This window comes from Solea solea, chromosome 2, assembly GCF_958295425.1.
Source record: "Solea solea chromosome 2, fSolSol10.1, whole genome shotgun sequence".
Classification (NCBI taxonomy): domain Eukaryota; kingdom Metazoa; phylum Chordata; class Actinopteri; order Pleuronectiformes; family Soleidae; genus Solea; species Solea solea.
In genome coordinates this window covers 33,990,257-34,018,160 of record NC_081135.1, presented here as the reverse complement: position 1 = coordinate 34,018,160, position 27,904 = coordinate 33,990,257, and the positions used below count along the sequence as shown (strand labels likewise).

Here is a 27,904-nt window from a genome sequence, read left to right as displayed (position 1 = left end):
TTGTGGACTATAGCATGCAGCTTTCTGAATGAAGCACATGTTCCTAGGCCTGTGGTCCTAGAAAAGGAGTGTGAATCAACTGTGCTGCGAGGGTGGGTCAGCGGAACAGATGGGAGACAACAGGCTTACAGCGGAGCAGCATCAGTGCACCAGAGCTGGAGACAGACGTCCCCCATGACATGCTACGCAAAATAGGCCGAGGGATTGAGTCACAAAGTAGTTGGACAGGAGAGGAGGGGGCGAGGGATGTTAGTCGTGTTCAGGAGCAGCGGGTGTTTAGAAGTGAGCCATGCCGAGACCTTGACCTCGAGCTCGCCACTGGAACCCGAGTCCCATAGCTGCCATGACCACTGTGAGAATCGCTCGCAATCCTTCACCTCATTCCTGCCATCTGGTATTTTTAGGCTGTCGGCGACATGGAAAATAAATCACTCTCTTTTTCTCTCCACAGCCGAGGACAGGATGAGTTCTACGCAGCAGGGGAGCAAGGAGTGACCGTTTCAACGCCGCCGCCGCCACCGCTGCTGCCCCAACAACACAGGCATGGGCCTTCCAGTTGGTCTCTGTAACACCCTGTCATCACAGCACATGTCAACACTCAGACATGGGTGAGAGCGGATGACAGGCGTACAAAGAGGATTGCAGCAGAGAGAGAAGTGGCAGCGTGGTGGTGGGGGGGCACACAAAGGAGATTGTCTCTGGGATGTACTGACCACTCACGGAGATTAAACTATCGATGTATGCGCTGCGCGTCTGACCAAAGACTGTGGCACCCACACCGTCCACAGTATGGGGTGCATCAAATCTAAGACGGGCAACTCCGGAGCCCCAAATGCAAACTCCACCGGGAAGACGAGGGGCGGGTGCAGGGGGCCGAGGGAGGGAGAGAAAGCCTTCCTGGTTCACCCGGAGGCAGATGCGGCGGCGGAGAGCTTCCCTCAGGTCAGCCCAGTGCTGCTGGAGTACGCGCAGAAGCTCTCAGAGGAGATTGTGGCCCGGGCCGTGCAGCAGTGGGTGGAGGTAGACCGCCGCTACAGTGACATCCCCTACATTGAATGTGACATGCCATGACACCGGAGGGAGAGCGAGTCACACAGAGGACACCCCGGGGCTGCGCAGACAGACCAAAACTCATGCGCTCAGAATGAATCATTCAAGGATTTTAGGAACATGAATGAGCCGCTTGTAATTCAGTTTTGACCTCTTTATTTTTAATTGGATTATCCCGGGATTGGGTTTAAAAGGCCCAGTGCAAAGCGACCAAAGCATTCCATGACTCAAAACAAGGGCTTTACTCTTATATCAGAGCATCGTCAGTTGGACATTGTCTTTCTCTGTCCCCCTGCGCCAAGTAGATTTCGGCTCTCATGATGACTCGTGATGCAACGTGAGAAATTGTTTAGTATCACAATGTTCCTGTCTGCCAGTGAAAGTCTATCCCGTCCATTGATGCCATCCAGCTATCTCCTCTTACAGAGGACGTTATTCTTAGATCCCTTCATTTGGTGAAGGCTCTCTGTTGAGAAACTGCACCGGTGCGACCAGGTCAGACAAACGCACACACGACCCAGCAGGCTCTTGTCCTCTACTGTAAGTAACGGCATCCCCCGGGGGTTCCTGCGGTGGAGCTGCAACATCGTCCTCGGCTCTAGTTTATGCCACGGCCATTAGGCCGAGCCGACCGCAGCCCCACCACTCACCCGGGCAGCTCCTCCAAATGGGTTTCAGAAAATGTCTGCGAACAAACGACGCATTTCCTGCACTCCAGGATATTCTGTATACACGAGTCACAGTAGACGACTGGGACCAGCTGCAGAGTCTCAGCCTCAGAGAAAACAACTCACTTTTCACACAGGATGAACCTGTCAGCAGAACTGAAGCTTAAAAGGAAAAAAAGAAAACGGAAAAACCTGAAGATAAGAGTCCTGGGTTTGGGTTCTTGTCAACACTGTCCATGTTCAATGTCTAAGTCAGAAATACTGCCATTTGCCCTTTAGAGGAGAAGCAGCACAAATATGCTCTAGTTTATGCCACGGCCATTAGGCCGAGCCGACCGCAGCCCCACCACTCACCCGGGCAGCTCCTCGAAATGGGTTTCAGAAAATGTCTGCGAACAAACGACGCATTTCCTGCACTCCAGGATATTCTGTATACACGAGTCACAGTAGACGACTGGGACCAGCTGCAGAGTCTCAGCCTCAGAGAAAACAACTCACTTTTCACACAGGATGAACCTGTCAGCAGAACTGAAGCTTAAAAGGAAAAAAAGAAAACGGAAAAACCTGAAGATAAGAGTCCTGGGTTTGGGTTCTTGTCAACACTGTCCATGTTCAATGTCTAAGTCAGAAATACTGCCATTTGCCCTTTAGAGGAGAAGCAGCACAAATATGCAAAATCCACCTTAAAAACAATGTGGTGCTGCTTCTATAACAGAACACAGACCAGGCGACAGAGTCAAGATATATTAACAATAGAACATTCATAACCACCAGAGTCCTTAATGAATGTTATGATAAGCCTGACTGACCCACGTTAGAAGGCCTGTGTGAACAGTTTTATTTGAACAGTGGGGACATTATTATAAAAGGTGTGGTCTTTGTCTTTCGTTCAGTGGACACAGGGACAACGTAAGGACCGGCCAAGGCCTTGGAAGTCAAATCTTCAAACACAGGTACACAAACTGATGTCATTAAGATTGACCTAAAAGTCACGTTGTTGCAGGATCAGATAATTATCAAGTGTCACGATTTGGACTGAAAGGGGAATTATTTTTTTTCAACCTGAGCCTCGTGTTTTTAAATGTGTGTTTTACATATAACATAAAATAAAAGGCTAACAACAGTCCTGTCCTGTCCTCAGCAAGATATTGACACATTTGCAACTCCGTTACGACTTCACCTTTAGTGGAGATCATGGAGATCTTCAATTAAAAACAAATCGTACAAGTCAAAATCAAAGTACAACTAGTTAAATGTTGATAGTGAACAGGGTCTTGACTGAGGCTCTGTGTCTGAGAGCTACAGTCGTGTCAGACTGTAGCTCTCGTCCTCTGGTGACACCGGCATTGTCCAGTCCTGTGACCCACTTTTCTGTCCTGCCTTGCAGAAAACGACAGTAATTGGTTGACATTGCATTCATTTTTGCGATGACGTGGCCTCTGATTCCTGGAGCGTCTGATTAACTAAGGGCCCGGGTTGGAAAAGGACACAAATCACCTTAAATGAGCCATAAAAACAGTGGCAGCAGGTGATTCTCACCACTTGCCTTCTCTAAATGCCACTAATGCTTTTTCTGTGTTGACATGAAACCTAGGCAGTGCTATTAAAAACTACTCCTACTGTTTGGTTCTAGTGCCGTCTTTTAAACTGTGCCTGTTTTTATGAAGAGCAGCGTCATTGAAAGAGTCAATGAGAGAAAATTCACGCCATTTTAAAGCTGCAGTTTTACAAAGTGTTGATGTGATAATGGATGGAAACCACGACACAAATTGATGCCTAACTTGCACTAATCTGAGTACATGGATTAAACTCTGGCACCGAATTCCCAAACATGTTGTCAGAACAGAACATTAAAGATTAGAGACGACACTGTCCATCATAGGCCATATTCCTAACTCTTAATCTGAGCCCGTTTGTTTTGTGCTAGATTAAATGACAAAAGGCTGAGCTCACTGTTGAGACAACTGTTCCTTTCCGTCTGTGTTGGGATCTGAATCGAAAGTGTGGTTTGAAAAGCACAAGAATAAAGTGATTATTGTGTAAAAAGTCATTTGAATTCATGAGCTGATTTTTGACAAAGTACTTTAGGAGTTCTGACTCTAAATCAGGTGATGGGTGTTTTGTCTTCTGCTCTCTCTCTGACTGAGATGATGTCATCATGCAAACAGTATTAACATTTGTGACCAGATCAAATCTCAGTTAATCTGCTCTGAATGTAAATACACACTAAACTAAAATCCTTTTTAAGATATTTGACTGTACAGATGAGTCTGTTGTAAATATGTGTGGTTGTGTGTCTGTGTCCATCCAATCATGTGCAGCTGAATTATATGGAGCCCCAGACATGACATGGGGGAAGAAAACTCTAATTTGTGGCCACACAATACTAATTTGAATGTTTAACATGTGCATGAAATACTAATTTGTGGCCAAAAAAAAGTACATTGTGGCTACAAAGTAGTATTTGTTGCCAATATTTTAAGTTACTTTCATAATTCTATGGAGCTCCAGACATGACGTGGGGAAAATAAACCTCTCATTTGTGCCCAGGAAATACTGATTTGAGGGTATAATGTGTGCATGAAATACTAATTTGTGGCCACAAAATAGGTATAACATGCACAAAGTACCAATTTGTGGCCAAAGAAAATCAAAGTAGTATTTTATGGCCAATATTTTATGTTACAGCAGCATGAATAGAGCTTTCATTATTCTATGGAGCCCCAGACATGACATGGGGGGAAAATAACTAATTTGTGGCCACAAAATACTAATTAATAATATTAATATCATTCCCATGAATTGCCTTGAGAGTTGCATAAGCAAAAAGTGGCACAAGAGGGCTGCAGCTGTACGATGGACAGAAGTTGTATGAGACATGGCAAAGAAGGCGGTCACATTTGTCCTCAAACCACCTCTTTATGTGGTTTCTGTGATCAGAGCTGAAGATGTATTCAGGACACACTGGATGTGGTTTAGCAAGTTTAAGTCTCAGGCTCTGACAGGAAATCTAGGAGAAACTATTCAAGCATCTCACTCTGACCTCCACAAAGAGGGGGAGAAGGGAGGAGGAAGGAGAAAGCAAATAACAGAAAGGGACAGAAGGTGAGACAAACGATCGGAAACAGCAGATTTATTACTGACTTTGAGAGTGTTTCTAAAACAAACAAACCGTACACACCGACAATGCCAATAAACCTCATCTCCACTGCAGGACAACGTCTTGTAAGGACAACAGAGGTAGACACAGGTGCTCTCCAACGTCTCAGCGACCCAGACTTTGGCACCAGTGTTTGTTTAAAAGAACTGTCAAACAGAACACGAGGATATGCAGGTGCAGCATCCTGTACGCCAGGGAAAAGCCAGGATTATAAAAGGTCGGCAGCGGCAAACAAATGAGCAGAAGTAACCGTTGGCCGACACCTGTTTGAAGAGCAAACAGCAGCCATAAAACATGGAGGTTTGTCTGCGACGCCGTGAGAATTACACAGACTTTGGTCTTGTGGAGGTTAAATGTGTAAAAAGTAAGCGGAGGTCATCGTGTCTGATCGGAGACTGCACATGGCACCGCCGGTGCTGCTTATATTTAATTAGTGGAACAACAGCATGGGACTGCGACATGAAAGGGAGACGAGGAAACAGACATGAGATGAAGGACGGCGTCGTATGGAGACGACTCCTCCACAGAGGATTTTAATGATGTTTAAATTTAAAGCTGCAGTAGGCAAGATCAATAGCGCCCCCGACAGCTGACATCACGCATTACAGAATCAAGACACCACCATTTTGGCAGGAAGATTAAGTTCAAATCCATAGAGCAGGCAATATACGGATCGGATTTAATCTCTCTTCGTTCTCCAGAGTAGGACGAGGGACAGTTTATTTAGAAAGGTCTGGAATGATTTCTGCTTATTCTGTTTCCATAATCATGAAAAGCACACGGTGGCATCATTAGGTATAATTTTTAATCTTATTGTCGTTTTATCCACATGGAACCAGTGTTTTGGGAGCCCCGAAACGCTCATTAATTTTGAAAGATGTTTTGAGAAACCTAAAAACCACACAATATGACAAACATTGACAACACACAGCCGAAGCCATATTTGTCTCTATAATGCAGCGAAACAATCATGAAAATGCTTTTAGAACAAAATAGAGACATTAGGTTATGTGTACGAGAACAAGTGGCCTCTGCAGAAATACGGATGATACTGAGCAGTGTTACGTCAACGAACACCCTCAGGAAATGTAACAAAGCACTCAGTGGAGAGATCGCTTTTCCCTTCCCTGTGTCCTCATGCTGATGCAGCAGCCGCCACTGCGACATGAAAGCCAGGAATTATCTGCGCAAATCAGTCACTTGCCAAGAGAGAGAGAGATAGTAGCTGAAGATGGAGAGACAGGTGAGGGATCGTTGGGGCGCAAGTTTTCGTTTTATTGATAAAACAAAAGTTGTTAAAACAAACATCATCGCCAACAAGTGGAAAGTAAGGGGCAAATTTACCATTCCGGGCACCGATAGTGTCCGTAATAGGCTGGCAGCAGCTGCCCGGCGACTTCCATTTGGACGCCTCAATCGTCTCAGTAGACCGGACGCTGTCACAGGCTTGGAGTCGCTCTCCGTCTGAAACTCGTTCCCCATGTTTTCCCAGTCGACATCCGACAAAATAATTACGTTTGTCAGATTACAAACGTTACAGACTAATAATTATTTTGTTGGATGTCGACGGGGGAAAGAGTTCCAGATGGACAGCAACTGAAAGCCCTGTGACTATTGAGCTGTCGCTCCAAAATTGAGTAGCCAATCAGCAAGTAGTTTCCTAAGACCCGCCCACAAACACAAAAAAACACGGCACAAAGAACAAGTGTATTTTCAATGATTAAATCGATATTTTATTTGCTTCTTAAAAACTGTTTGCTTCGTATAGTGTTATTTGAAAATATTGACACAAATCTAATTCCCATAGTTCTATGTGTAGTTTAATTTAGTCATTAGAAGAAAAGCAAACTTTTAATAATTTATTTCCTAATGTGAGATTAATTAGGCCATAATTAGGTAATAAGGTGACTACCTAGTAGTATTAAAAACAGCCCTAACATAGGAACAACCATTCACTCTCTCACACTCACACCTGTGGTCAAACTAGACTGTCTAATTAGAAAGTGTTCAATTAAACTAATCACCAAACTGCATGATTTTGGACTGTGGGAGGGAGGAACCCACACACACACACACACACACACACACACACACGGGGAGAATATGCAAACTCCACACAAAAGGCCCTTAGTTGAACCAGGATTTGAACTTGTGACCTTCTCGCTGTGAAGCAACAATGCTAGCCACTGCTCCGCCAAGTGTAACTTACATGATCTTCACATTTGTCGTGAAATAACAGACCCATCCTCAGCGGCACAGTCCTCCTCTCAGACGACCAAACAGGGTTGTGGGGACAGAATGAAACGGTTTACTGGAGGGGTTAGTGGTGAGTGTTTGAATGTTGCACACACGGCATAATCAGAACGTTAGGTCCTTCTCTCCCAGTGAGGCAAAGCACTGCTCCAAGCTCTGCTCAGAAACCTCCTCCAGCTTTGACGGCTTCCACTTGGGATTCTGGTCCCGGTCGACCAGCACTGGAGACACGGAAAAAATCTAATGATGGGACTTTACTTTGAGGTAACAGCTATATCTTTTGTTAACCTTAAGAAAACGTCCAATAACCATCTCTGTGCCGACTACAACTATCGATTGTTCTCTATTGTTCTCTGTGGAATACATATACATAACACTGCATCACTCAAGCTCACATCAATCTGGTTTTTAATCTGGTTGTGCACATGCTTGCAGTGACTTACCGGCTCTTACACCCTCATAGAAGTCATGGCCCCTCTGCAACACAACAAAAACAATCCCATCAGATTACGCCTTGTTGGAGTTTACACTAATTTAAGAGGCAACAAACGATCATGTGTTCCTGGTGTTAAGGAAGAGAGAGTAGAGGAAATGGACTAGCACAGTTCCTTTGTGCTGTCGTCAGTATCAGCTATGTTTATAAGGAATAAAAACATGCCACAAAAACAAATTTGGTAATTATCATAATTCGGATTAGTGTTCATATAAACAATCAATCTGATCATGAAGTCTTTGTCTGGTGCCATCATGCGTCTGTGACGTAATTCCACTTTGTTTCGGCTGTATTTTAATGCCAAAAAAAGTGGACAGCGAGGGGGACGAGCAGACACATGCAACTTTGTTTACTACAGAAGCAGAAGTGAAGCTTCTTTTTCTGCTTCCGGGATTAGACAAAACTACACATGTTAAAAAAGTCCATTCTGAACTCTTGATGTACACACATGACAATTGGATCATTTAATTTTGGGTCCATGTTTTTGCTCATGTAAACATAGCTAGTGTTTCCCAAACGTTCTATAAGGGGACCGAATTCTTTAAAGATGGCAAACTGTCATGATCCAAATCACAAAACCTCTCGTCACAAGTGCAAAATGTGGCGACTAATTTAACGTCTACTTTTTGCTGCCAGTGAAATCCTTGAGTTCAAATCTGTATTAACTACCTCCATGTTCAGATGTAGATCTAGAGTTTTAGCTCAGTGACACTCAGTGTCTCTCAGTCCAGGAGAAACTTTTCTAGTTTTCCCACAACACTTTATCCAATCATTAGCCAGAACTCCACAAAGATGACTGAGTGTAGAGATTGAGGCTCCGGCTACAGGGAGTTGTTTTTACCATGCAGGCCTGAGACAGTCGATACTCCATCACCAACACGTCCTGCAGGCTCAGAGAGGCTCCCGCCTGCAGCTGCTTGTAGGTCATCTTCAGGGACATGGGAGACATTTTGGACAACATCTGGAGGACGAGACACAGGGAAGTTTCACATTTAAAACACACAAACACTGAAAAGAAAGACAACGATGATGACTGTCTTAATTTGCGAGGAAACAAGGGAAGTTTGTGTAAATACGGGCAGAGATTCTGCTTCTGCATTTTTAATACAAAGAGCAGGACAGTGAGTCTGTGGTGTTGGATCTGTGGGTTTATTATGAATATTTGATGGGGGAGCTGATCATATTTGGCTCCAATTCTCTTCTAAATGGCTTGAACAGAAGCTGAACACGTCATATTTGCTGAGCTTAAAATGTGACTGCTCATTACTAACATATACTCCCAAAGCTAAATAATGTCTCCATCCCAGTCAGTGGGAGTTAACTGATGCTGGAACTGAAGGGGCTGTGTTCAGTCAACAAGCCTCTGGGGTGTCAGCACACATTGATTTATTTTCTATTTGGAAATATAAGGTTTTATGTCAGAGATTCAGATTAAGCCGCGGGTCAGAACGTACCTCGGCCTGTTTGTTTGCGAACTCGGAGCCATCGGCTTTCAGGTTCTGCATTATTCCTTCCACACTGCTGGAGCTGAACAACCTTCAGGGAGGTAAAACAACACAAGTTCAGGTTCATAGCAGGTTACCTCACTGTCACTTCTTTTATTAAATTAGACAAAAAGTCAGACTAGCTATATGTTCCTATTTTAATGGTCTATATAACTATTAAATTATGGTCATATGTTCCCTCCAATTTGCGGGCAACTTTGAAGTAAAATCTTTAGCTTGAGATCAATGTAGCCTGGAAGCACATCAGACCATCTGAAGTAATTAGCAGTTAATTCAGCAGAGAGTGCCGTGAGCACAGCTTGCACTTAGATCTACTATAAAGGCTCTACTGACCCAAAAATAAGACAGTGATGTGATGTTTTGCTGTAAAAAGAAATGGAACAAAAAGTATTTCAGGTTCTACACTGTAGCGGTAAAATCTGTAGACTTATCCGTTAGCTTAGCTGTTAGCTGTTAGAAGCATAACAGACAAGCAGCTCAATGAGAGTCAAACCTTTTGTTTGTGTGTGTGTGCAGGGGGAATATTTGAATAACATGTCACATACTGATTTTTTGGAAAAAAGTGACAGCGCTAATTTTCCGTGAGGGTAGAAATTGCAATGTAACTCACTCAATACATGGTTTAAGATAACAACAATATCTACAACACACTGCAAACCTGCAATAATCAACATTTTCAAAATATCATTCCATCCTTATTACGTGGCAAGTACTGACATCGGTGAGTGATTTTGGCAGACAAATCTGTTCGGAGCACTATGGATATTTGGCACAAACATACTCATAATCATTTCACACGAGTCAGGATGACAATATATGGCTGTGTTTATAAAAGGCAGTGTCCCACCTTATTCCTATATTGTTGACCAAAAGCCATAACAGTGAACCAGGCTGCTGAGCCAACAAACACTGCTTACTAAAATCCTTTTCAGTAAACCCCCCCCCCCCCCCAAAAAAAGTGTCCAACTAAGCTTGGGAGGCAGGTCGCTTTTGTCATGGCATCAGATGATAAGAACATCAGCCTGTTTACCAACTGGACACTTGCTGTTTTCTTCGTACACGTTTCTGATAGTTTTAATGTTTGGGATCACAGAGATTCAAGGCCGACCTGTCAATATCAGACACGTGCTTCTCCAGGACAAAAGGCTTCTCAGCATCGAGATCACTCTGAGGAGATAAAACACAATTACTCTCAAAACTGATGCTCAAGCATTTTCAAAACACAGATTTCTAAATGTTGATATTTTCAGGTCAACCTTAGCTGTAAGTCTAAGTGTAAAGATTCTTCTTACCTGGTTCTGGTAGGTGTCCAACACTCTGCTGATGTCTTCAGTAGAAGGAGACTTTAAATCCACCAGGTCTTTCTCCAGGTCTGGGATCTATTAAATCAGGATTGAAGGCATACGATCAACAGCAGACATAAAAACTGTTTTAAAATAGTGAACATAAGCTCGTGTTTTTTGACGACTTCAGGAGCATTCACTCCTGGTTCTCTGAAGAAAAAGAAAATAACACTTGGTTTGAGAAATTGACTCGACACATTTCTTCTTTTGTGAAGTTGAGTTTTTTTTCTTTTCTCTCTCTTCCACACTCAAATTAGATGCCCTTCCTGAAATTCAAGGTTGCAGCCTCAATCCAACTCTAACACCTACAGATTTGACGTGATCATGCCAACAGCCAGAAAACACAACCTGCTCTGTGGGGCAGTCAGCGTGTGTTGGCACCTATAACAAGAGTGACTCAGCATGCAGTGGAGACCTCAGACCTTAACCTCCCTGCACCACCACTCATGCGTGCTCTGCATCTGGGCCTTTAACTGGTTTAATTCACTGAAAGCAGGGACTTGAGCTGCTTTACCTTCTTCGACTCTACAAAGTGTGTGGCGACTCCAGCTCTCTGCACATCGCGTCCCTTGAGGCGGAAGCCGGTCAAAGCCAGGAACAGACCCAACTTGCCGCGGAGCCTTGGCAGGAAATGGCCACCTCCCACATCAGGGAAAAGCCCTGTCAAAATAAAACAAAAAAAAGTTAGTCATTTCAACACAGTGTCCCCAGTTTGCCCTGTCAAAAACTCTCAAGTAACTAGGCTGGTTAAATCATCAATAACAATGACTATAATGTTTTACCTCAGTTGAGTGAAATGTTTATCTGTTTCACAAGTGTTGTTTTTTGTTTTCTGATCATTCAGAAATTTATAAACACAATTTCATGGCATGACACGAGGTGGAGTGAATGGCAAAGAGAGAGAGAGAGAGAAGAGAGAGAGGGGGAGGGAGGGAGGGATTAGAGGAGTTGACCTAATTCAAGGCTGAAAATGAAATATCATAAAAGTGTCAGATTAAGGCTGTTGTTCAGAATGCTCATGGGGGAACTGGGTTCAATCTGGTAATCCAGCCACCAAAGGTGTAAATAATGTGGGAAAAGAACACGAGTGAGTGTGTTTGTGTGTACTTCAGAGCTGCAAGTGACAACTACTTAATTATGTTCTAATAATAATTTGTTCTGCCCACTGCCCACCCATCACTGGCCATGTTTTGAAGGGGGGGGGGGGGGGTTAGAGTCAGAGCTGAATTATGTCATGTTGCTGGATGTGGTGGGGGGAGAGTGTAAGACGGACATTAATAAATGATGGCAGGGTCCTGCTGAAGGGATGTGGAACCACTGATATTATGATCAAATTCAGGAAAAGAACAAAGGATGATGCTCATCAAATGACATGTTGTGAACCTTCACTGACCAGTGCAGTTTCAGTCTACAGCAAATGTACTTCCAGATTCAAAGAGCAAGCATTAGTGAACTTGAAAGATATAACTGTTAAAGAGGTCAAAAACATGTCTGTGTGATCTCGATCCTTTGTTACTCCTTTAAATGTAAGTTTGAATTTGAAGAAATACCCTCCTGGGACATCCTGCCATCACAAGACAGATTACACAGTCGCCCTGACCACTGATTATCAACCAGTCTTGTCTCTCCAGTTCATCAGTGAGTCTAAGGGAATGTTGGTTTGTGTGAAATCAGAGGTCAAAGTGACATTGACCACAAAAATCGAATCAGTTCAATCTTTTGATTTCTTTGTTTGATGCAATTTCCTCCTGAAATAGTGTGAGCAGAAGAATAGAAGAACAGAGTGGACAACCTCAAAACATAATGTCTCCCAGCCAGACTGTCAGCAGGTGCAGAGGCAGAAAATTACAAGGCAACGTTTCATATAGTGTTTCTTATTATTGTTCTTAGTGCTGCAATTTGTGACCCTCTCGAAAAGGAACGATATACCTGGAAAAGTACCTTTCTAAAATAACAATCAAGGACTATTATGATTTTTGCATTGCACTGGTTCAACTACTGACATTATTAATGGACAAGTACAGAAGTACAGAAGTGTGGCTGTTTTTAAAATGAACCTTAACGAGTCAAATGTCCCTTTCCCTTTGAGCAGCGCTCCTCGTCATGGCTACCAACACCTCGCACACTCTCTCTCTGACATGTGGCTTCTTCTATAGCTTGTTCATTAGTTTTTGTTTCACGTGGTCGTCACCCACAACTGTGCTGGCTCCACATAAAAACCAGCAGCAGTAGTCAGTGCAGCATGATGAGACTCCACATCAAGCACAGCTTCATGAATAAAGGAGGACGTGCACTTGAGCGACTTGCTCCTCCGGTGATGCTCTGGCCTGACGACACCATACAGAGCAAACAGTCAGCTATCATTATTAACCTCTTTTTTTCTCTGTCCCCTTTTGTTAATTATGCAAATGTCACGGATGCCGTTGCTTCTTGTGTAATTAGGGCACAGCTGCATACTTTAGACTTGTGCAGAACACAACCTATTTACTCAGACCCATGGAATCATGTCGTATCCACCATGTTAAAGTGCACAACTCTGTATAGGCATTAGATAGATAAGTCCCCCCTAACCTTACACTTAAGTGTAATTTATGCCATCTTGATTGGTTGCGTTTTATTATTCATATTTTATTTTGCATCTTTTAATTTTTAACTATATTTCCTTCCCAACCAGACGAGACGCTCACTGGTCGCCAAGGTCATTTGAGTGTGAGACCTCTGTTATAAATGCAGTAATTTTACCTGTGTTTAAGTATAATCTCATCAAGGTAACAGTACTTTTACTAACTGTTAAATATTTTAGTCGTCCCTCCATCTCTGAGTATAAAGTATTAAACTAACTGTGGAAAAAAAGGTGTCTGCAAATGTCAAACCTACACAGTTGAGTTCATCACAGATTCCACCAAACTTCCACATAATCCGACAGAAATGTTTTAAATTAGGGAGAAACAACCTACAGACAAATGCTAAGATGAACACATCCATACCGAGTACTGAGAAGAGTCCACGAAGTCCAATAATATAGTAATATTGACCTACTTCGGTGGAGCCTTGTGACTGTAGTGACCGTAAACTCCGGTTTATTAAAAGTTTCCACTCGTAATTACAGTTAAATGAAGCATTTAGGACGCCGAGGCAGTGGCAGTCTCTGTGAAAACAACTGTTTAATATCGAGTAGAAGATCGTGAATGCAGAGCGGACGCGCTGATAATGGTGGAGTCAAGTTACTGTAGTAAAAACAGTGAGAATGTGATATGATCACGGCAGCTCAGAGGAGGATTAGCCAAGCTTCCCTGCCACCCTGCCAAAAAAGACTGGAGAGTTTAACAGACACCAGGAAACTCTGGCTTTAGCATTAAAGATTTCACTTGCACGTGCTGGATCACAAAAGGGTGCAAAAAAAAAAAAAGAGTTAACACTTACAGACACACCCTGACACATAAATACTGTACAACAGTGATTCTTCAGTCCCTGCAACTCAATTATAATCCCATTTCCTGGAACGCTGGAAAGTTTGGCCTTGCTTCTCAAGAGAATCCCACAAAACTATCAAGCCACATCAACTAGAACCTCGTCCTTCTCCTCTGTTCCACTCATTTCCTGTTCACTGGCTAGGATAATCTTTATCCTCAGCCTGCACCAAATACCACAGCACTGCACATCAGAAGAAATGTTATTAACGCATGAAGGCTGAGACAGAAAAACGCAACAAAATAAGCTTGATGTTTGTGCGACCTCTTCGGTACCTTTTCTGCTATAAACACTTGATCTTGAAAAAGGACGAGAAGTCCTCAGAGGGATCAAAGTGTGCACTTAATGAGGCAGACCCTCGTTTCTGAGGTCCTGGTTAGGGTTAGGACTTTGTGGTTCGGTTAAGTTTAGGGATATGGTTTTAGTAAGGTTGTAAATATTAGCCAATGCAGTGACCTGAAAAGTGTGCACGTATGTGTTCACGTGTCAAAAACAGAAAAAGAAAAGGATGGGTGAGAGTGCCCACTGTTGGGATCCCAATAATGCCTGCACCACACTTGATTGACTTGATTTTAAAAAACGTGACACAACAAACTTTGTAACCGATTTTCAAAGTTTTAATCCTGAGAAATCACAGACTAGACGACCCAGTAGAGACGCAGGACCACGCGTTTCATCAAACGATTTCAAGGAGGAGATTCCAGGGATTTGGGATGTCACCAAAACACGTGTGATTTAACGTGACTTCAGAATATAAACAGACATATAGGTGGACTGTCAGGCTTCGTCAGTTAATAGCGGTTGTGTGTGTGTGTGCTGTTTTGTGGTGAGAAACGCAATTCATGGTTTAGAAGATGGAATTGACTTGACTTGTACAAGAGACAGTTCTAAACACAACTACATAGCATCCGTTTCCCTGTCAACTTTCACTCATTGGTTATTGCGGGGTTTTATTCAGTCAAGAATATCAAACAACATTTAATACTTTCAATTTGAAATCATCTGTAAACCCCTCACACTACAGGATAAAATAATCTGTTCAAATAATGATTGTTGAAAGGGCCAGATTGGGACTGAAATCTGGCCACGGCTTAAATCTATCCATTAGCCATTACACTAGGCCGGGGTTTCTCAATCCTGGTCCTGGAAACTCACTGCTCTGCATGTTAAAGAAGTTTCCTCGCTCCAACACAGCTGATTCAAATAAACAGGTCATTAGCAGGACTGCAGGTCTTGCTGATGAGCTGATCATTTGAATCAGGTGTGCCGGAGCCGTCTTCTCACCACAAACCCACTGTGATTAAAGCAAATAACAAATAATAAATCTGCAAATAACGAATACAAACTCACATCCATAATATTTATATGTAGTTAAAGAACATCAATAAGCCGCCTGGGTTCCAGTGCCTATACAGACTAGTTCATGTCAAAATGTCAGCTGCAATTAGTTAGTTGTTAGAGATTTGTTACTAATCTCCTCAGCGCCTCAGGAGAAGACCCATCTGTCCACAGGAGTCAATTAGCTAAAAAGCAGAGTAAAGCCGTTTATACTCGAGGAGCAGTCTATGACAATAAAACCACAAAAACAAGTGCTTAGTGATTCTCTAAGCCATTTAGTTACTAATGTGTGTGATAAAAATGCTGTATATTATACATATCATGTTGTGTTCTACTGCTTATTTTTTACTACAAAGTCTCCAACAACGATATTTTCACGATACAGTGATTTTTGTGACAATTCATGAATTGCAATTGTACAGTGATATATCACAATATCCGTCTGTATTACAAAAATAATATCCTGCTGTCTTTTCCAGTCATGTTACTCCCTCATTCCTGTGATATGTTTAAAGTGGTGTATTTCTTTTTTAATTAAATTGTCAGCCCCTGTCCTGATGAGTTTCATCTGTGTTCAATTATCCCTGCCTCACAATGTGCTCTCGAGTGTCTTTGTCAGTTCATCTGTTCTGTTCACTTTGGCTCCCAGTGACTCTTCCTCGTGTTCCTGCTCCCTGTGTTCTTTAGGTATTTTAGGATTTCCTGTTTGTTTTTACCCTGACCCTCACCTGGTGTTCTAACCTATTTTCTTTTCTTCTTCTTTAGCAGTTCATTAAAACTCAGGCCTGCATTTGGGTCCTAGTTTGTTTTTTTTAAGCGACAGATTTGACAATGACAATTAGGTTAAACTGGACATACAGTAGGTGTGAATGTGAGAGCAATGGCATGTTTCCACCGGCTTGATTCGCCTCGCCACGGCCCGGGTTAAGTTGCATTTCCACTTGCATAGTACCTGGTACAAGGTACTTTTTTTGTGCCTGCTCTGGCGAGGTTCCACGCGTGACTGCTGGCCTCTGATTGGTCAGAGTGCCGTCACAGGAAGAGACGTCCGACACAAGAATCAAGCCCAACAATGGCGAACTATAGCTCAGTTAAAAAGACTTAACGATCCTAAAAAGGTGGGTTAATCTCCATAAATTACCGCAGAAATGTCTAAAAACTCTATATTTAACAGAACAGAACATCTGGTGTATCAGCACTGCTGATCGCAAGCAGCGAGCAGCATCACAAACCCTGTCGCTGTATTTCAGTCCAGTGACTGTGTCAGACGGAGTCTGTGCTCCGGTCATGGAGGAAGTACTGAAGAAATATTTTTAATTAAGGAATTATTCAGTTACAATGAAAACAACTGCTTTACAAGTCACTAACCACTCGTTTGTGTGTCGTGTGTAAAAGGAAGTCACGGCAGTTTCACGCAGCCGTGCAGTGATGACTCCGCCCACATTGAGTAGGTACTATTTTTGTAGTGGAAAACCAACCTAAACCATGCCGTGGCCAGGAGAGTGAATGCGAGCTGGGACCATAGTGGAAAAGGGCCATAAATGGTTGTTTGTCTCTGTATGTTGGCCCAGTGATGGACTGGCTAATTGCCCAGAGTGTACGCCACCTTTTGCCCAATATCAGCTGGGATTGCCTCCAGTGTCCCCCAAGAGGATAACGTAGTTGAAAATGAATGAATGCCTGAGTTTGACATGGATTTAAACGCTGGAAAGGATAGACAAAAAAAATTTAAATTTACATTTTAGTAGTTAATCCCCATTATATATTATATTAGTCAGGATGATTGGGTTTCTCTTTCATCATGTCATGTAATGCACCGAATACAACTCCAAGCATTCAGACAGATCCTGTGTCTATAGATACATATGAATTTGATCCAGCTGGGTCGGCAATAAAAGTCACTTCTCCATTATTAATGAGCTACCCAATAACACTGGTGTGGACCAAATCACACCCCCGCCCTCCCCTTCCTCCCTCTACAGATCAAGACAGCAGAGCCAGTGCAGTTGGACAAGTCTCACCTATGGCAGTCTCCGGCATTGCAAACAGCGTCTTCTCAGTGGCCACTTGAAACCGCCCATGAACAGACAGACCAACGCCCTGCAGGTGGAGGAAGAGATCGAGGGTTAGGAGACCGAAATCAGTGCCAGCACTAAAACAAGCACCAGCAAGAAGCGGGGAAGCAAGTGTCACCTCTGCAAAGAAAGATGGAGCCGAATTTTGACATGAAAAATGCTGACTGAAAATAAAGAAGTAAACCAGGCCAACCCTGCATTAGTGTGTGTGTGTGTTTGAGATTAATGTGTGTGAGGGAGTCCCAACGGGGAAAGAGGTGAAGGATAATGAGCAACACTGGACAGTTCCAGTACACTAAAAATTGTTTTTTGTATGTGTGTGTGAGTGTTACCATGGCAATATTCCCTTGTATATATTATGGCCTTGCATCACACAAAACATGTACAGGAATCAAACCCCTTGACCCACCATTAGAAAGACAAGCACATCATGACAGCACAAAATCTAAATCAAATCACGTCAGTAGATTTAGATCCATCGAAGGTCGGAAAAACAGGGAAAGCAGAGGTGAGAGGTTTCACTTTCTTAACAGCAGCTACAGAAATAGAGGGACTTCCCAAATATGGTGACAAAACGGTAGTAAAATCTACTAAAAGATATTCTGGTGGCTCTAATGGGTGTGTACAAAGTCACATCAAGGGGAAAGTGCCAGACCATTTCAAATTATACAGTATAAAGGATACATCAACCTAAGAACAATCTCAAATTCTCACTGTACTGTAACTGTATTTGCATCATTAAACCACACATAGAAATTTGTTTTTGTATTTTAGAATAAATCTTCTGATAATGAGATGAGACACGGACAACATTCAGGAAAGACCACTGAAAAAAAACAATCAGTTAAAATGCATTATTAATGCTGTCATTAAAATGCTTCGGTTTGCTCTGAAGATTAAAAAAATATAAAACATATTCCGAGCTCTAACCGGAGGGGATGTGATTCAGCGGCAGAGTCATCACATTACTCCAGTGACCTCCAGTAATCTGATGATTTCTTATTAATTAAAACATTGTTCAGCCACAGAGAAATACAGGCTGTAGTAATTGGATGCCAGTCCTTGTACAGGAGCAGGGTCATTTACTGGTTAGTTCATCACCTGGAGGTGATTGATGACAGTGGAAGGTCAGCAGGTTAAACTGGAGGGGGGTGATTCATTTCTTTTAATTAATTCTTATTTCTGCTTTGCGTCAAGGTGACATTGCCGAGTCATAAATCATCATAAACGATGCTGAACTCCATTTTCACCATTGTGGTTCAGATGTACATCTTCAGTTTAGTGCACAAACTTATGTTTCATACCAGTGGTTCTCAAACTTTTTATACCAAGAACCACCTAAGAAAATATCGAGCTCTCGAAGTCAGTTACTGACTTTTCACAGGAGGCAGATTTATTCCCAATAAGATCATTTGCTCTCTCATCATCCTCCTCTTCCTCACATATACAGTACTTCACACACACTGGTATAGTAGAATTAGATTAAATATTTACTTTAAACTGGGTGTGGGCTCTTAAGTGATTCATGAAAATGTATAACCAACACTGTGACGGTGACTACACTCAACAAGCCTTCTTCACCTTGCTCTTCGTGAACAGCACGGATCCACAGAGCGCAAAGGCTGAAAGCATCTGCCTCCAGACTGTGTGACAAACCACCACAGGAGGATTAAAAATACCTGATAACTGGAAGCCACGCAGAACCATGCCAACGAGACGCCGCGCTTCTCAAGGAAGACCGGAGACCAAAACGCGAGACAGAGAGGCGCGGAGACGAGGTTAGGACATGATATGCGTGACTGCTGCACTTTGTCAACACCGTGTCAACACTGGGGGGAAAAAAAAACCTGTCACAAAGGCTGCTATACAAAAGAACCCACTAAATGTTTTCTATTCTTAGTTTCACATTGAGTCTTTAATGCACACCTAAGATTAATAATTATGTCTTAAAGTACAATAAGCATAACTTGCTGCATTCTAAATCAGCTGGTTAACTAAGAACTTCTCAATGGAGACATATATATATATATATATATATATATATACATACATATATATATATACACATATATATATACACACACACATATATATATATACATATATACATATATTTATTAACATTTGTTATAGACTGAAATCCATTGAGCTGCTACAGCTCTTGATACCATGCACTGTCTCAGTGTCTCACACCATTATGGGCTTCACAGAGACACTGACCAGAGCCACCGTTAATGTGACAAGTCAAAATGTCTGCTGGTCTTTGAATGATTTTATAATTTCGTTTAATTTTTTTTCCTTGCAGCGTTTTCTTCATCACGGTCACGTACAAGTTATTGTGGGAGCGAAACTGTATGCATCTATTATTAGATACCAAGTGAGTCACATAGACTGAAGAGCACTCGGAACAGAAGATAAATTACAAACTTACAGAACACAAAGAGCAGTTATCTCCTCTTAAGTGTGGCTAGAACGCGACATGAAAACAAAGAAAGAGTGGGCGAGTGCACTTTGGGAAAGAAGGGGGAAGACAGAATTAAGAAAACACACACACACACAAAAGTAATGATGATCGTTGGATGCACTCAGGAGGAATGAGGGAGCGTTTCGTCTCACATTACCAGAGATTCACCATAAAAGTAGTGGAACGTTGTTACGTCCGGGTGTGGAAGCAGCGAGGCACCATATAAGAGCATGTCTGAGGAGCCTGCTGTAAACTATGGAAATGTAAAAAAAAAAAGTGGAGCGTGTTTATAACTCGTGCTTACAAACAGAACACACTACACAATTTATTATGTCCCCATAGTTTACGATAAGCTGAAGAATGTGGAGCAGTCCCTTAAGTGACTCAATACGATATTTGGCTTGTAAATAGAGATCAAAGAGTGAGGCGTGAGGTGAAATCCATTAGATTGATGTAGAGGAGCTGTGCGACACATCTCGACTTATCGCATTCTGCAGTAGAGCTTAGGAATTAATCAGAAAAGGTGCAGATTAGGGCTGTAACTATCGATTATTTTCATAATCCATTAATCTGTTGATTACTTTCTCGATGAATCGGGTACTTGCTTGGTTTGTAAAATGTCAGAAAATGTTGATTGGCGTTTACCCAAACTTGGAAATAACAATTCTCTCAATTGTCTTGTTTTGTCCACAAACCAAAATTGTTGAAATTATTAATAAAAACATTTAAACCAATTAATCAATTATCAAAATAGTTGACGATTGATTAAGTAATGGATAAATAATCAATTATTCGAATAATTGTTGCAGCCCTAATCCTGATATATTCTTATTGGAATAGTTTTTACCTTTACTTAATTCATTACACACAATCACCTTCCTGATGCTTGTATGGCTGAGTAGTTACAAGTCACTGAGTAGTTAATCAATCAATGGATCAGCTGTTAGTTCCATGAAAATGGAGAGGATGGTAAAAAATGTTGGACTGGGGTTTCCCAAACCTCAAAATGACAACGTCATTGAAAAACTTCTGTTCCCTGTCAAAGAGGAGTCAAGAAGAAACCATAACATATTCACATTTTTAAGAAGCCATGTTGACAAAAAGCACTCAAACAACTTATGGTGATTCATTTAGGAACAGATGATATGCCAGGTTAAATGCAATGCTATTTTTGCATCACATGTGTTAATGAATATTCAACTGAAGCTCTGTCTGAAAAATACCAAGTACATATTTTCCAGAAATAGTTCCACTCTATTCTGCTGGATCAAAAATAAATCTTTGACACAGAGCGTGAGAGTAGAAAAAAAAAAACACTACAGACACAAATACGTGACTTCTCTTTGGCGTTTCCTTCCACATCCCTTTCTAAACAAGCGTTGCACAAGCTCGAAAACTGAATCCAAATCAGCGCTGAATCTCACTGATCAGTTGAAAAAAAAAGCTGTTATCCAGGAGGAAGACATGACACAGCCACAGACAAACATCCATCATCGGAGCTGCTCCAGACAGGCAGAGTGTGAGGAGAAACATCAAATGTGCCAACGAGAGCATGTCACTCACTCGCTGCTCAAACGCAGCACACTGTGCACACACACACGTGGATTAAAAACTCTTCAGCGGTCACAGACCTTAATTCTAGGGATTTTAAGTGATGAACGATGTGTGTGAGATCAAATCCCCTGTGATGTAAGAGAGAGTCAAACATACGCTGGATGAGTCTGACCTGCTGGGGTTGTTATCTTTAAGCGTTTGTGTGAGTTCACTGTAGATCTGGCAACAGAGCCTCTCACACTTTTCCATATATAGAGCTGGCCTCTTTTCAACCTGCACGCCTCACACACTAAACGGCGATCTGCCCCGAGAATGGCCTGTGTCATCATTAGTGTCTCTGTGCCGACGTGACAGGTATTAGTGGCAGACGTCTTGAATGCGAGGACAAAGGAGCGCATACAATAACATGAAGCAAGTCTGATTTTGTAAGAACAAACAAACTAACCACAGCTTGAAATGTTTCCAGCGTTAAACATCGCTACATGGTGCAGCATGACATCAGAAGAACCGCCCCTCAGCTATACTGTTTTTATTTATAGCTTGGTTGAGTGGGGACGCCATCACTAACAAGGCTTTGTGAGAAAAAAAAACTGAAAAAACAAGCACAGAAGGTACATTTATTTTTCACTTCATTGTTGAGAAATCATCCGTCAGGGAATTTCCCAGGGTAAAATATTGAAAACACTGCCATCAGCCATGTTGTCCTTTGGCTCGTGTTTTGCTGACGTTCTGTCTAATGCTGTCATTATCTTTCCCCTCCTTCCTCCCGAAGTCACATCATGCATGCGTTTGGGGATGGAGGGGCAGGGCAAATATTCACAGAGACAATCAGCTTAACCTCACAAGCAGAGGTTACAAGCCTCTTGGTGCAGTTCTGGCTCTTGATTGGATAAAGTGTTGTGAAATACTGGAGAAGCTACTCCAGAAAAAGTCAGTTGGTCATGTTTTCATGAAGGGAAGGCTGAAGCATAACAACTGTGCAAGTAAAGCGAGACACCAGCAAACTAAATACTACTAACACTTGAATAAATACTTACTATTTACTAAAGCGGCACTCACCAATATGTTAACAATGGATGTCATGACAGAAGCTGAAGTCTTTCAGTTCATTGTTTTGTTTTTCAAGGCTTGCAACTTCACTGTTTAATCTCATTTCCACCCCTCCCATCCACATCACTGCCAGAAACAGGCAGCTGTTGTCGGTCAAAAAAAAAACAACCCCTGCCTAGCAGCAGACGGCTGGTGAACATAGCGCAGCATTTAGCAGCTAAAGAGCCTGATATTTATTTATAAGTGGTGAAGAGAGAATATTAGATTTTTATCAACAGGTTGCAAAAAATTTAAAGAAAAACTTTTTTTTTTGCAACCTGTACTCTACATTACATACTTCCAGCTAATCTCCTAATCTAAACACATCAATTATTAATAATTGTTGCAAATAATCTCAGGTAATTAAAATAGATCTTTTAAATCAGGTGAGGTCAAACATTCAGAGTGATTACATGTGTTATATCTCAAAGTGTGTTTGAGCATAAACATTATATGCATATCTGTCATATTGCAATTGAAGAAAATTGGATTTCAATAATCCAACATAACACCAAACCAGCGTTAAGTATGAAGAGCAGCAGTCAAGCATGAATACCACAGCTCAGGAGTGACAGTTGGTCATCAGTTATTAATTATCAGTCACACAAACTGCAGTCGAAATCCTCAATCCGAGGTGTTTGGTCCAGAAAACGTCAATGGTGACAATGGTGAAAACTAGCCATCAGTGTATCAACTCAACAAACTAGTTATAAACCCCCAAAAAACACTTATAAGAAACTTTTTTTGGAATTTAAAATAAACCCATTCAATATGATTCATCAAAATAACTGACAATTAATTTAGTAATCCATTAATAACCAAAAATTCTACAGGCCTACTTCAGTTTATAATGAGTGTCACAGAAGGGCTTAGTCCCTTACATGTGATACTGACACACACACAATGATGCAATGAGTAATGACCCAGTAGGGACTGGTGGCTGCGAGCAAAATCTGTGACATTTCAGGGGTAAAATCACAGTCAAGGTCACAACAGGACAGACCACAAAAAAATAAAAAAATAAAAAAAAATAAAAAAACAGACTCGACCAAAAACAGACATTCTGTTAGAAATTCATGTGAGAGCTTTGAAGACTGAGCTGATGCAGGAGCCTCGGTCTGAATTATAACTCATTGCACATACTGTTGGAGCAACTTTGCTTTGTCACGGTTTATTTCCTCCAATCAGAGGCCACCTTGCCACTGGCATGTAACAAGGGAAGATGGCTCAATAGTGCCACCTTGTGACAAAATGTAACATCACACCTCATTCAAAGGCAAAACACTTCTCTGCCAAAGAAGAAAGTGAAACTTTGACACACAACAACAGCTGAGTCTCTGTGTCATAATAAAAAACCAACAATATAATATTAATATATTTAATATACTCAAACTTACCCCTCCCATCGTTATTCCATCAATAAGGGCGATATACGGCTTCCTGTACGATCCTTGAAACATAAAATGCATAAAAACACGTTAGCTGTTAATGCAGAGATCTGAATGACTGCTAATGTCTGATCTATGAAAGAACATGAGAAGGAAATTAAATTAAATTGGCAAGACAGTTGGCATTGGGACTGAAAACACCAAGCATACCAATAGCATTGTTGAGAATGTATTCTTCACGGAAAAAGTCCTGTGCCAGAGAGTCCCCGGCTTTCCCTGCTTCTGTGACCGCTGATGCAGAAAAAACAATAAATGACAATAACTACTAATTTTTCTGTACACTTCGAATTGATTTGCACTTCTTCAGACTGTATGTTCTCCTGCCATGTTTGGCTGGGTCACTCTCTTTAAAAAGGAAATGACCCTCACAAATACACAAATCAGCTTCCTGTTGATCAAATCTGCAAAACTACCACTCACCTCTGATGTCTCCACCAGCACAGAAAGCTTTCACGCCTGCTCCTTTGATTAGGACAATGTCGATATCATCGTCATTTTCCCATTTCTAGAATCACACAAAAATATAGTAGTAAGTTAGTAACATTAAAAGTTTCTCTAAACAAAAACCTAAAATACATGATAATAAATAAATAAAGGGACCATGGGACAAATAAAATAATTAGAATAAATCAAATAAATATGACAAGAATAAAAACTATTAAAAAAAAAATATATATATATATATAAATGAATAATGTGCAATGTCACTTGTTCAATTGCGCAATGACTAAATCTTAGGAACGGTGAATACACTGCTTGGACCCAAATGCACAATGAATGATTTCAAGAGTCTTTATTTTCCTCTTGAAAAAGGTAGGCAAAATCAAAATCACTTCTTCACAGAAGGAAAAACTAAACTCGACTATAGTCTGACAAAATCCAAATCACTTCTTCACAGCAGGAAAAACTAAACTAGGCTCTCGAAAGGGCACTGGGGACAGGGAATCAAGGGCAGGTGCGAGTGATTATTAAAGGATCACCAGGTGAAGTGCATGAGGGAATTAGGGAAGATGTGTCAAAACAACTAAGAAAATTACACGACAGGAAGGACATGACATTTACCAAAATAAAAGGGGAAGTGAAAATCAAACCCACACCAAAAGTGACATGAACTTAACGTGACTTTAAACCTAAACTAACACAATAACCGAACTAAACAAGACAAAAACACTATCAGAGCTGATGCTTCGTGACACTAAAGGAACAATGCTACTTTTATATTGCTTTGTTTTACCTCACAGGAATGTAATCTCTGTCAAGAGGGAAGAAGCTCAAATTTACTGTGTTATAAATTATGCATTTCATAATTAAGATTGCTAAAAACTGTGTTGAGTACAGATTTACTATGTTAATCTGTGGTGACAAAAACCTACAACTGATTAAATATGTCAGATGTCATCATGTCAGATGTCAAGCCATTTACAATCACTATCACACTGCTGTAACAAATAACGTGACACACTCGAGTCCTTGACATTTGCCCCAGTTGAAGTTTACATTAACCAAACTTTTTAACACAAACCTTCAGCTGAGGGTAGATTTGACGGACCATGGGCAGGTTGAGGGCGTTCAGGGCTTTGGGTCGGTTCAGAGTGATCACACCTGCTCTGGCCACTTTCTCCAGGAGAACCTCTGGTTCCACTTGACTCGACATCTGATGTAAAGCAGAGGCAACAGACAAACATCTTTTTTTAATGTTATCATCCCGTTAACAGATATGGCTCAACATATGAATGTGGGTAATATTATAAAAACACTTAAATGGTCATTCACTCATCAGGCTCTGCAGAAGCCTGATAATGACCTATTCATTTGAAACAGGTAGGTTGTAGCAGGGCAACATCTAAAGCATGACCAGGACTCGTTTTAAACACTGTGATAGTGCATCATGGGGGTTGAGTGCTCACCATGTGTCCCTGGATTCGCTGCAGTCTGCAGAGAGACCTCAGTCTGGAGGAGACAACCATGCAGGAAAAAGAGGTGAAACGTTAATGGCTCTGTTCAGATTCCACAAGCTGGCATTTAAGTTATCAGCTCAAATTCACGTCATCGTTACGACACAGGAACCAGTCACCAGTCAGACTATTTCAGGCAGATTTCACTATACTATAATCCAATATTGTGCATCCCTAACATATAAATATAAAACGTCAATTAGAGTTGCAACTAACGATTATTTTCAAAATTGATTAATCCATCGATTATTTCCTCAAGTATTTGTTTGGTCCAGAAAATGTCAGAAAATGTTGATCAGTATTTCTCAAACCTGGAAATGATGATGTTCTCAAATGTCTCATTTTGTACACAACCAAAAATGATTATTATATAGTATATATATATATATAGTATTATAACTTTGTTGTTATATGGAGCAAATTAACCAGTAAATAGTCACATGTAAGACACCAGAGAAATCAGAGAACTTGTTTTAAAACCGATTATCAAAATAGTTACAGCCCTGAAATATGTTGTTTTCCACGTCAATCATTAAATTCTTCATTGATACTGCACTGTTTCTGTCTGAGTGATCATCTGTGAAACAAGTAAATGTAAATGAACAAGATTGGATAGTGATATTAAAATGCACCAAAGGTTTATGACACACAAAAATGATTTCCCCTCAGAGGTGAACATGCACTTGACCACTTTGTGACCATTTATCCTTGAAACTGTGAAACTCTGACCCACTGTACGTCCACACAAGACAGTAGGACAAAGACAATGAACAGACTAAAGAGTCACAAACTTAAGGCTTACCTGTATATGGAGGTTAAAGTGGTTAAGGACATTACTGTCTCTGTCTGTCTCTGTCTCTAACGTCGTGTCCTGACTGCTACAAAAAACACACACACACACGGCTTGTTTTCAAGTTTTTGCGTTTACTTCCTGGATGTGGTGACAAGAACATCCTGATTGGTCATTGTTAATGACGTCACAGCGTCAACGAGCCAGTGTGTTTGTACCACAGTGCCACCTACTGTTGGAAGGAGGCACTGACTCCAATGTTCTTTCAATGAAGCATCCGACATATTTTTACATATCAGGGCAGTTTTCTGTGTGTGTGTTTTTTTAATATAGTTCTAAAGGTGGTTTATGATGATGGCAAGAGTACAGGATTCATTTGTTATCTCTAAATATTAATTCTTGCTGTAAATTCTTGCTGTAAAGCTGATACCAAGTAGTTTACAGTAGCAAACAAAAATCCCACACATTATTAGCAATATTATTTATTTTATTATTATTTATTTATGTATTTATTTATTTATTTAAGTTATTTAAAGGTCCCTTTTAGCTCTGATTTGGTCTCCACCACCTCCCTTATCTTTGGTTTCTGAGTTTTGTGCTTTGTGCCATATGTTATTTAATTGTTCAGTGAATTTGTAAAAGCTTTTTATTCTTTTTCTCTGAAAAAAGAATCTGAGATTCAACCACAACAGTAAAATTGCAGAGAAGAAGCCAAAGCATTCTGAGATCTGAGGGATCTGCAAAGTTTGTGATGATTTATTTGCGATTTGTTACTTATAGCAACCGATTATATTAATGTATGGCTATTTTTTACTGACAACATCTTCCACCACTTCCACCTTTTTTATCTAAATAAATATCATGGGCGCCCTCACAGGCCTGTGAGTTTTTCAGTGAAAGTCTGAATGTCAATACGACATGTTTGCTTGCACAGGTTTATCTAAATGAGACGCGGGTGATTGCACTGGCGGTTTCAGGGCGTAATGACCGAGGTGTGGCTCAGTTGAGCCTCCTTGGACAAATAGAGAGTCCACTTATAGGCGAGGGCACAGAAAGAACGAAAGAACGAAAGAAAGAACGAAAGAAAGAACGAAAGAAAGAAAGAAACAGGGGGACAAAATTAAACAGAAAGGCAGGACACTGCAGAGTTCAATGTCTTTATCACACACAGTCATCGGTTTCCCCGAAACACAAAAGTGATGAAAACTCAAAGATTAAAAGAAGAAGGTTTTTTTAAGTTTTGACAGA

At 41.2% G+C, this 27,904-nt stretch overlaps 2 protein-coding genes across 2 annotated transcripts; one reads left to right on the top strand and one right to left on the bottom strand.

Moving 5' to 3' along the window:
- Positions 1–115: 115 nt before the first annotated feature.
- LOC131443639 (small membrane A-kinase anchor protein-like) lies at positions 116–3,768 on the top strand. The gene has a single exon (XM_058613445.1). It carries the CDS (start codon positions 790–792, stop codon positions 1,069–1,071), a length of 282 nt encoding a protein of 93 aa, XP_058469428.1. The 5' UTR covers positions 116–789; the 3' UTR covers positions 1,072–3,768.
- A 1,898-nt stretch (positions 3,769–5,666) lies between these two features.
- On the bottom strand, positions 5,667–27,844 carry hibch (3-hydroxyisobutyryl-CoA hydrolase). Its single transcript, XM_058613406.1, has 14 exons — positions 26,669–27,844; positions 25,819–25,861; positions 25,434–25,565; positions 24,332–24,416; positions 24,062–24,142; positions 23,861–23,913; positions 17,303–17,381; positions 10,987–11,132; positions 10,422–10,508; positions 10,238–10,296; positions 9,079–9,160; positions 8,466–8,585; positions 7,575–7,608; positions 5,667–7,352 (listed from the first exon to the last, which is right to left on the bottom strand). The coding sequence occupies exons 1-14, from the start codon at positions 26,698–26,700 to the stop codon at positions 7,237–7,239; spliced, it is 1,149 nt and encodes a 382-aa protein (XP_058469389.1). The 5' UTR covers positions 26,701–27,844; the 3' UTR covers positions 5,667–7,236.
- Positions 27,845–27,904: the final 60 nt, after the last annotated feature.

What these genes read in the sequence shown, in the direction of transcription:
- LOC131443639 (XM_058613445.1), top strand. Translation starts at nt 790, where the DNA reads ATGGGGTGCATCAAATCTAAGACGGGCAACTCCGGAGCCCCAAATGCA.
- hibch (XM_058613406.1), bottom strand. Translation starts at nt 26,700, where the DNA reads ATGTCCTTAACCACTTTAACCTCCATATACAG. An exon ending in AGCGAATCCAGGGACACATG is followed by an intron (nt 25,566 to 25,818) that starts GTGAGCACTCAA and finishes GCTTTACATCAG; the next exon opens with ATGTCGAGTCAAGTGGAACC. An exon ending in TGGACACCTACCAGAACCAG is followed by an intron (nt 10,297 to 10,421) that starts GTAAGAAGAATC and finishes TTATCTCCTCAG; the next exon opens with AGTGATCTCGATGCTGAGAA.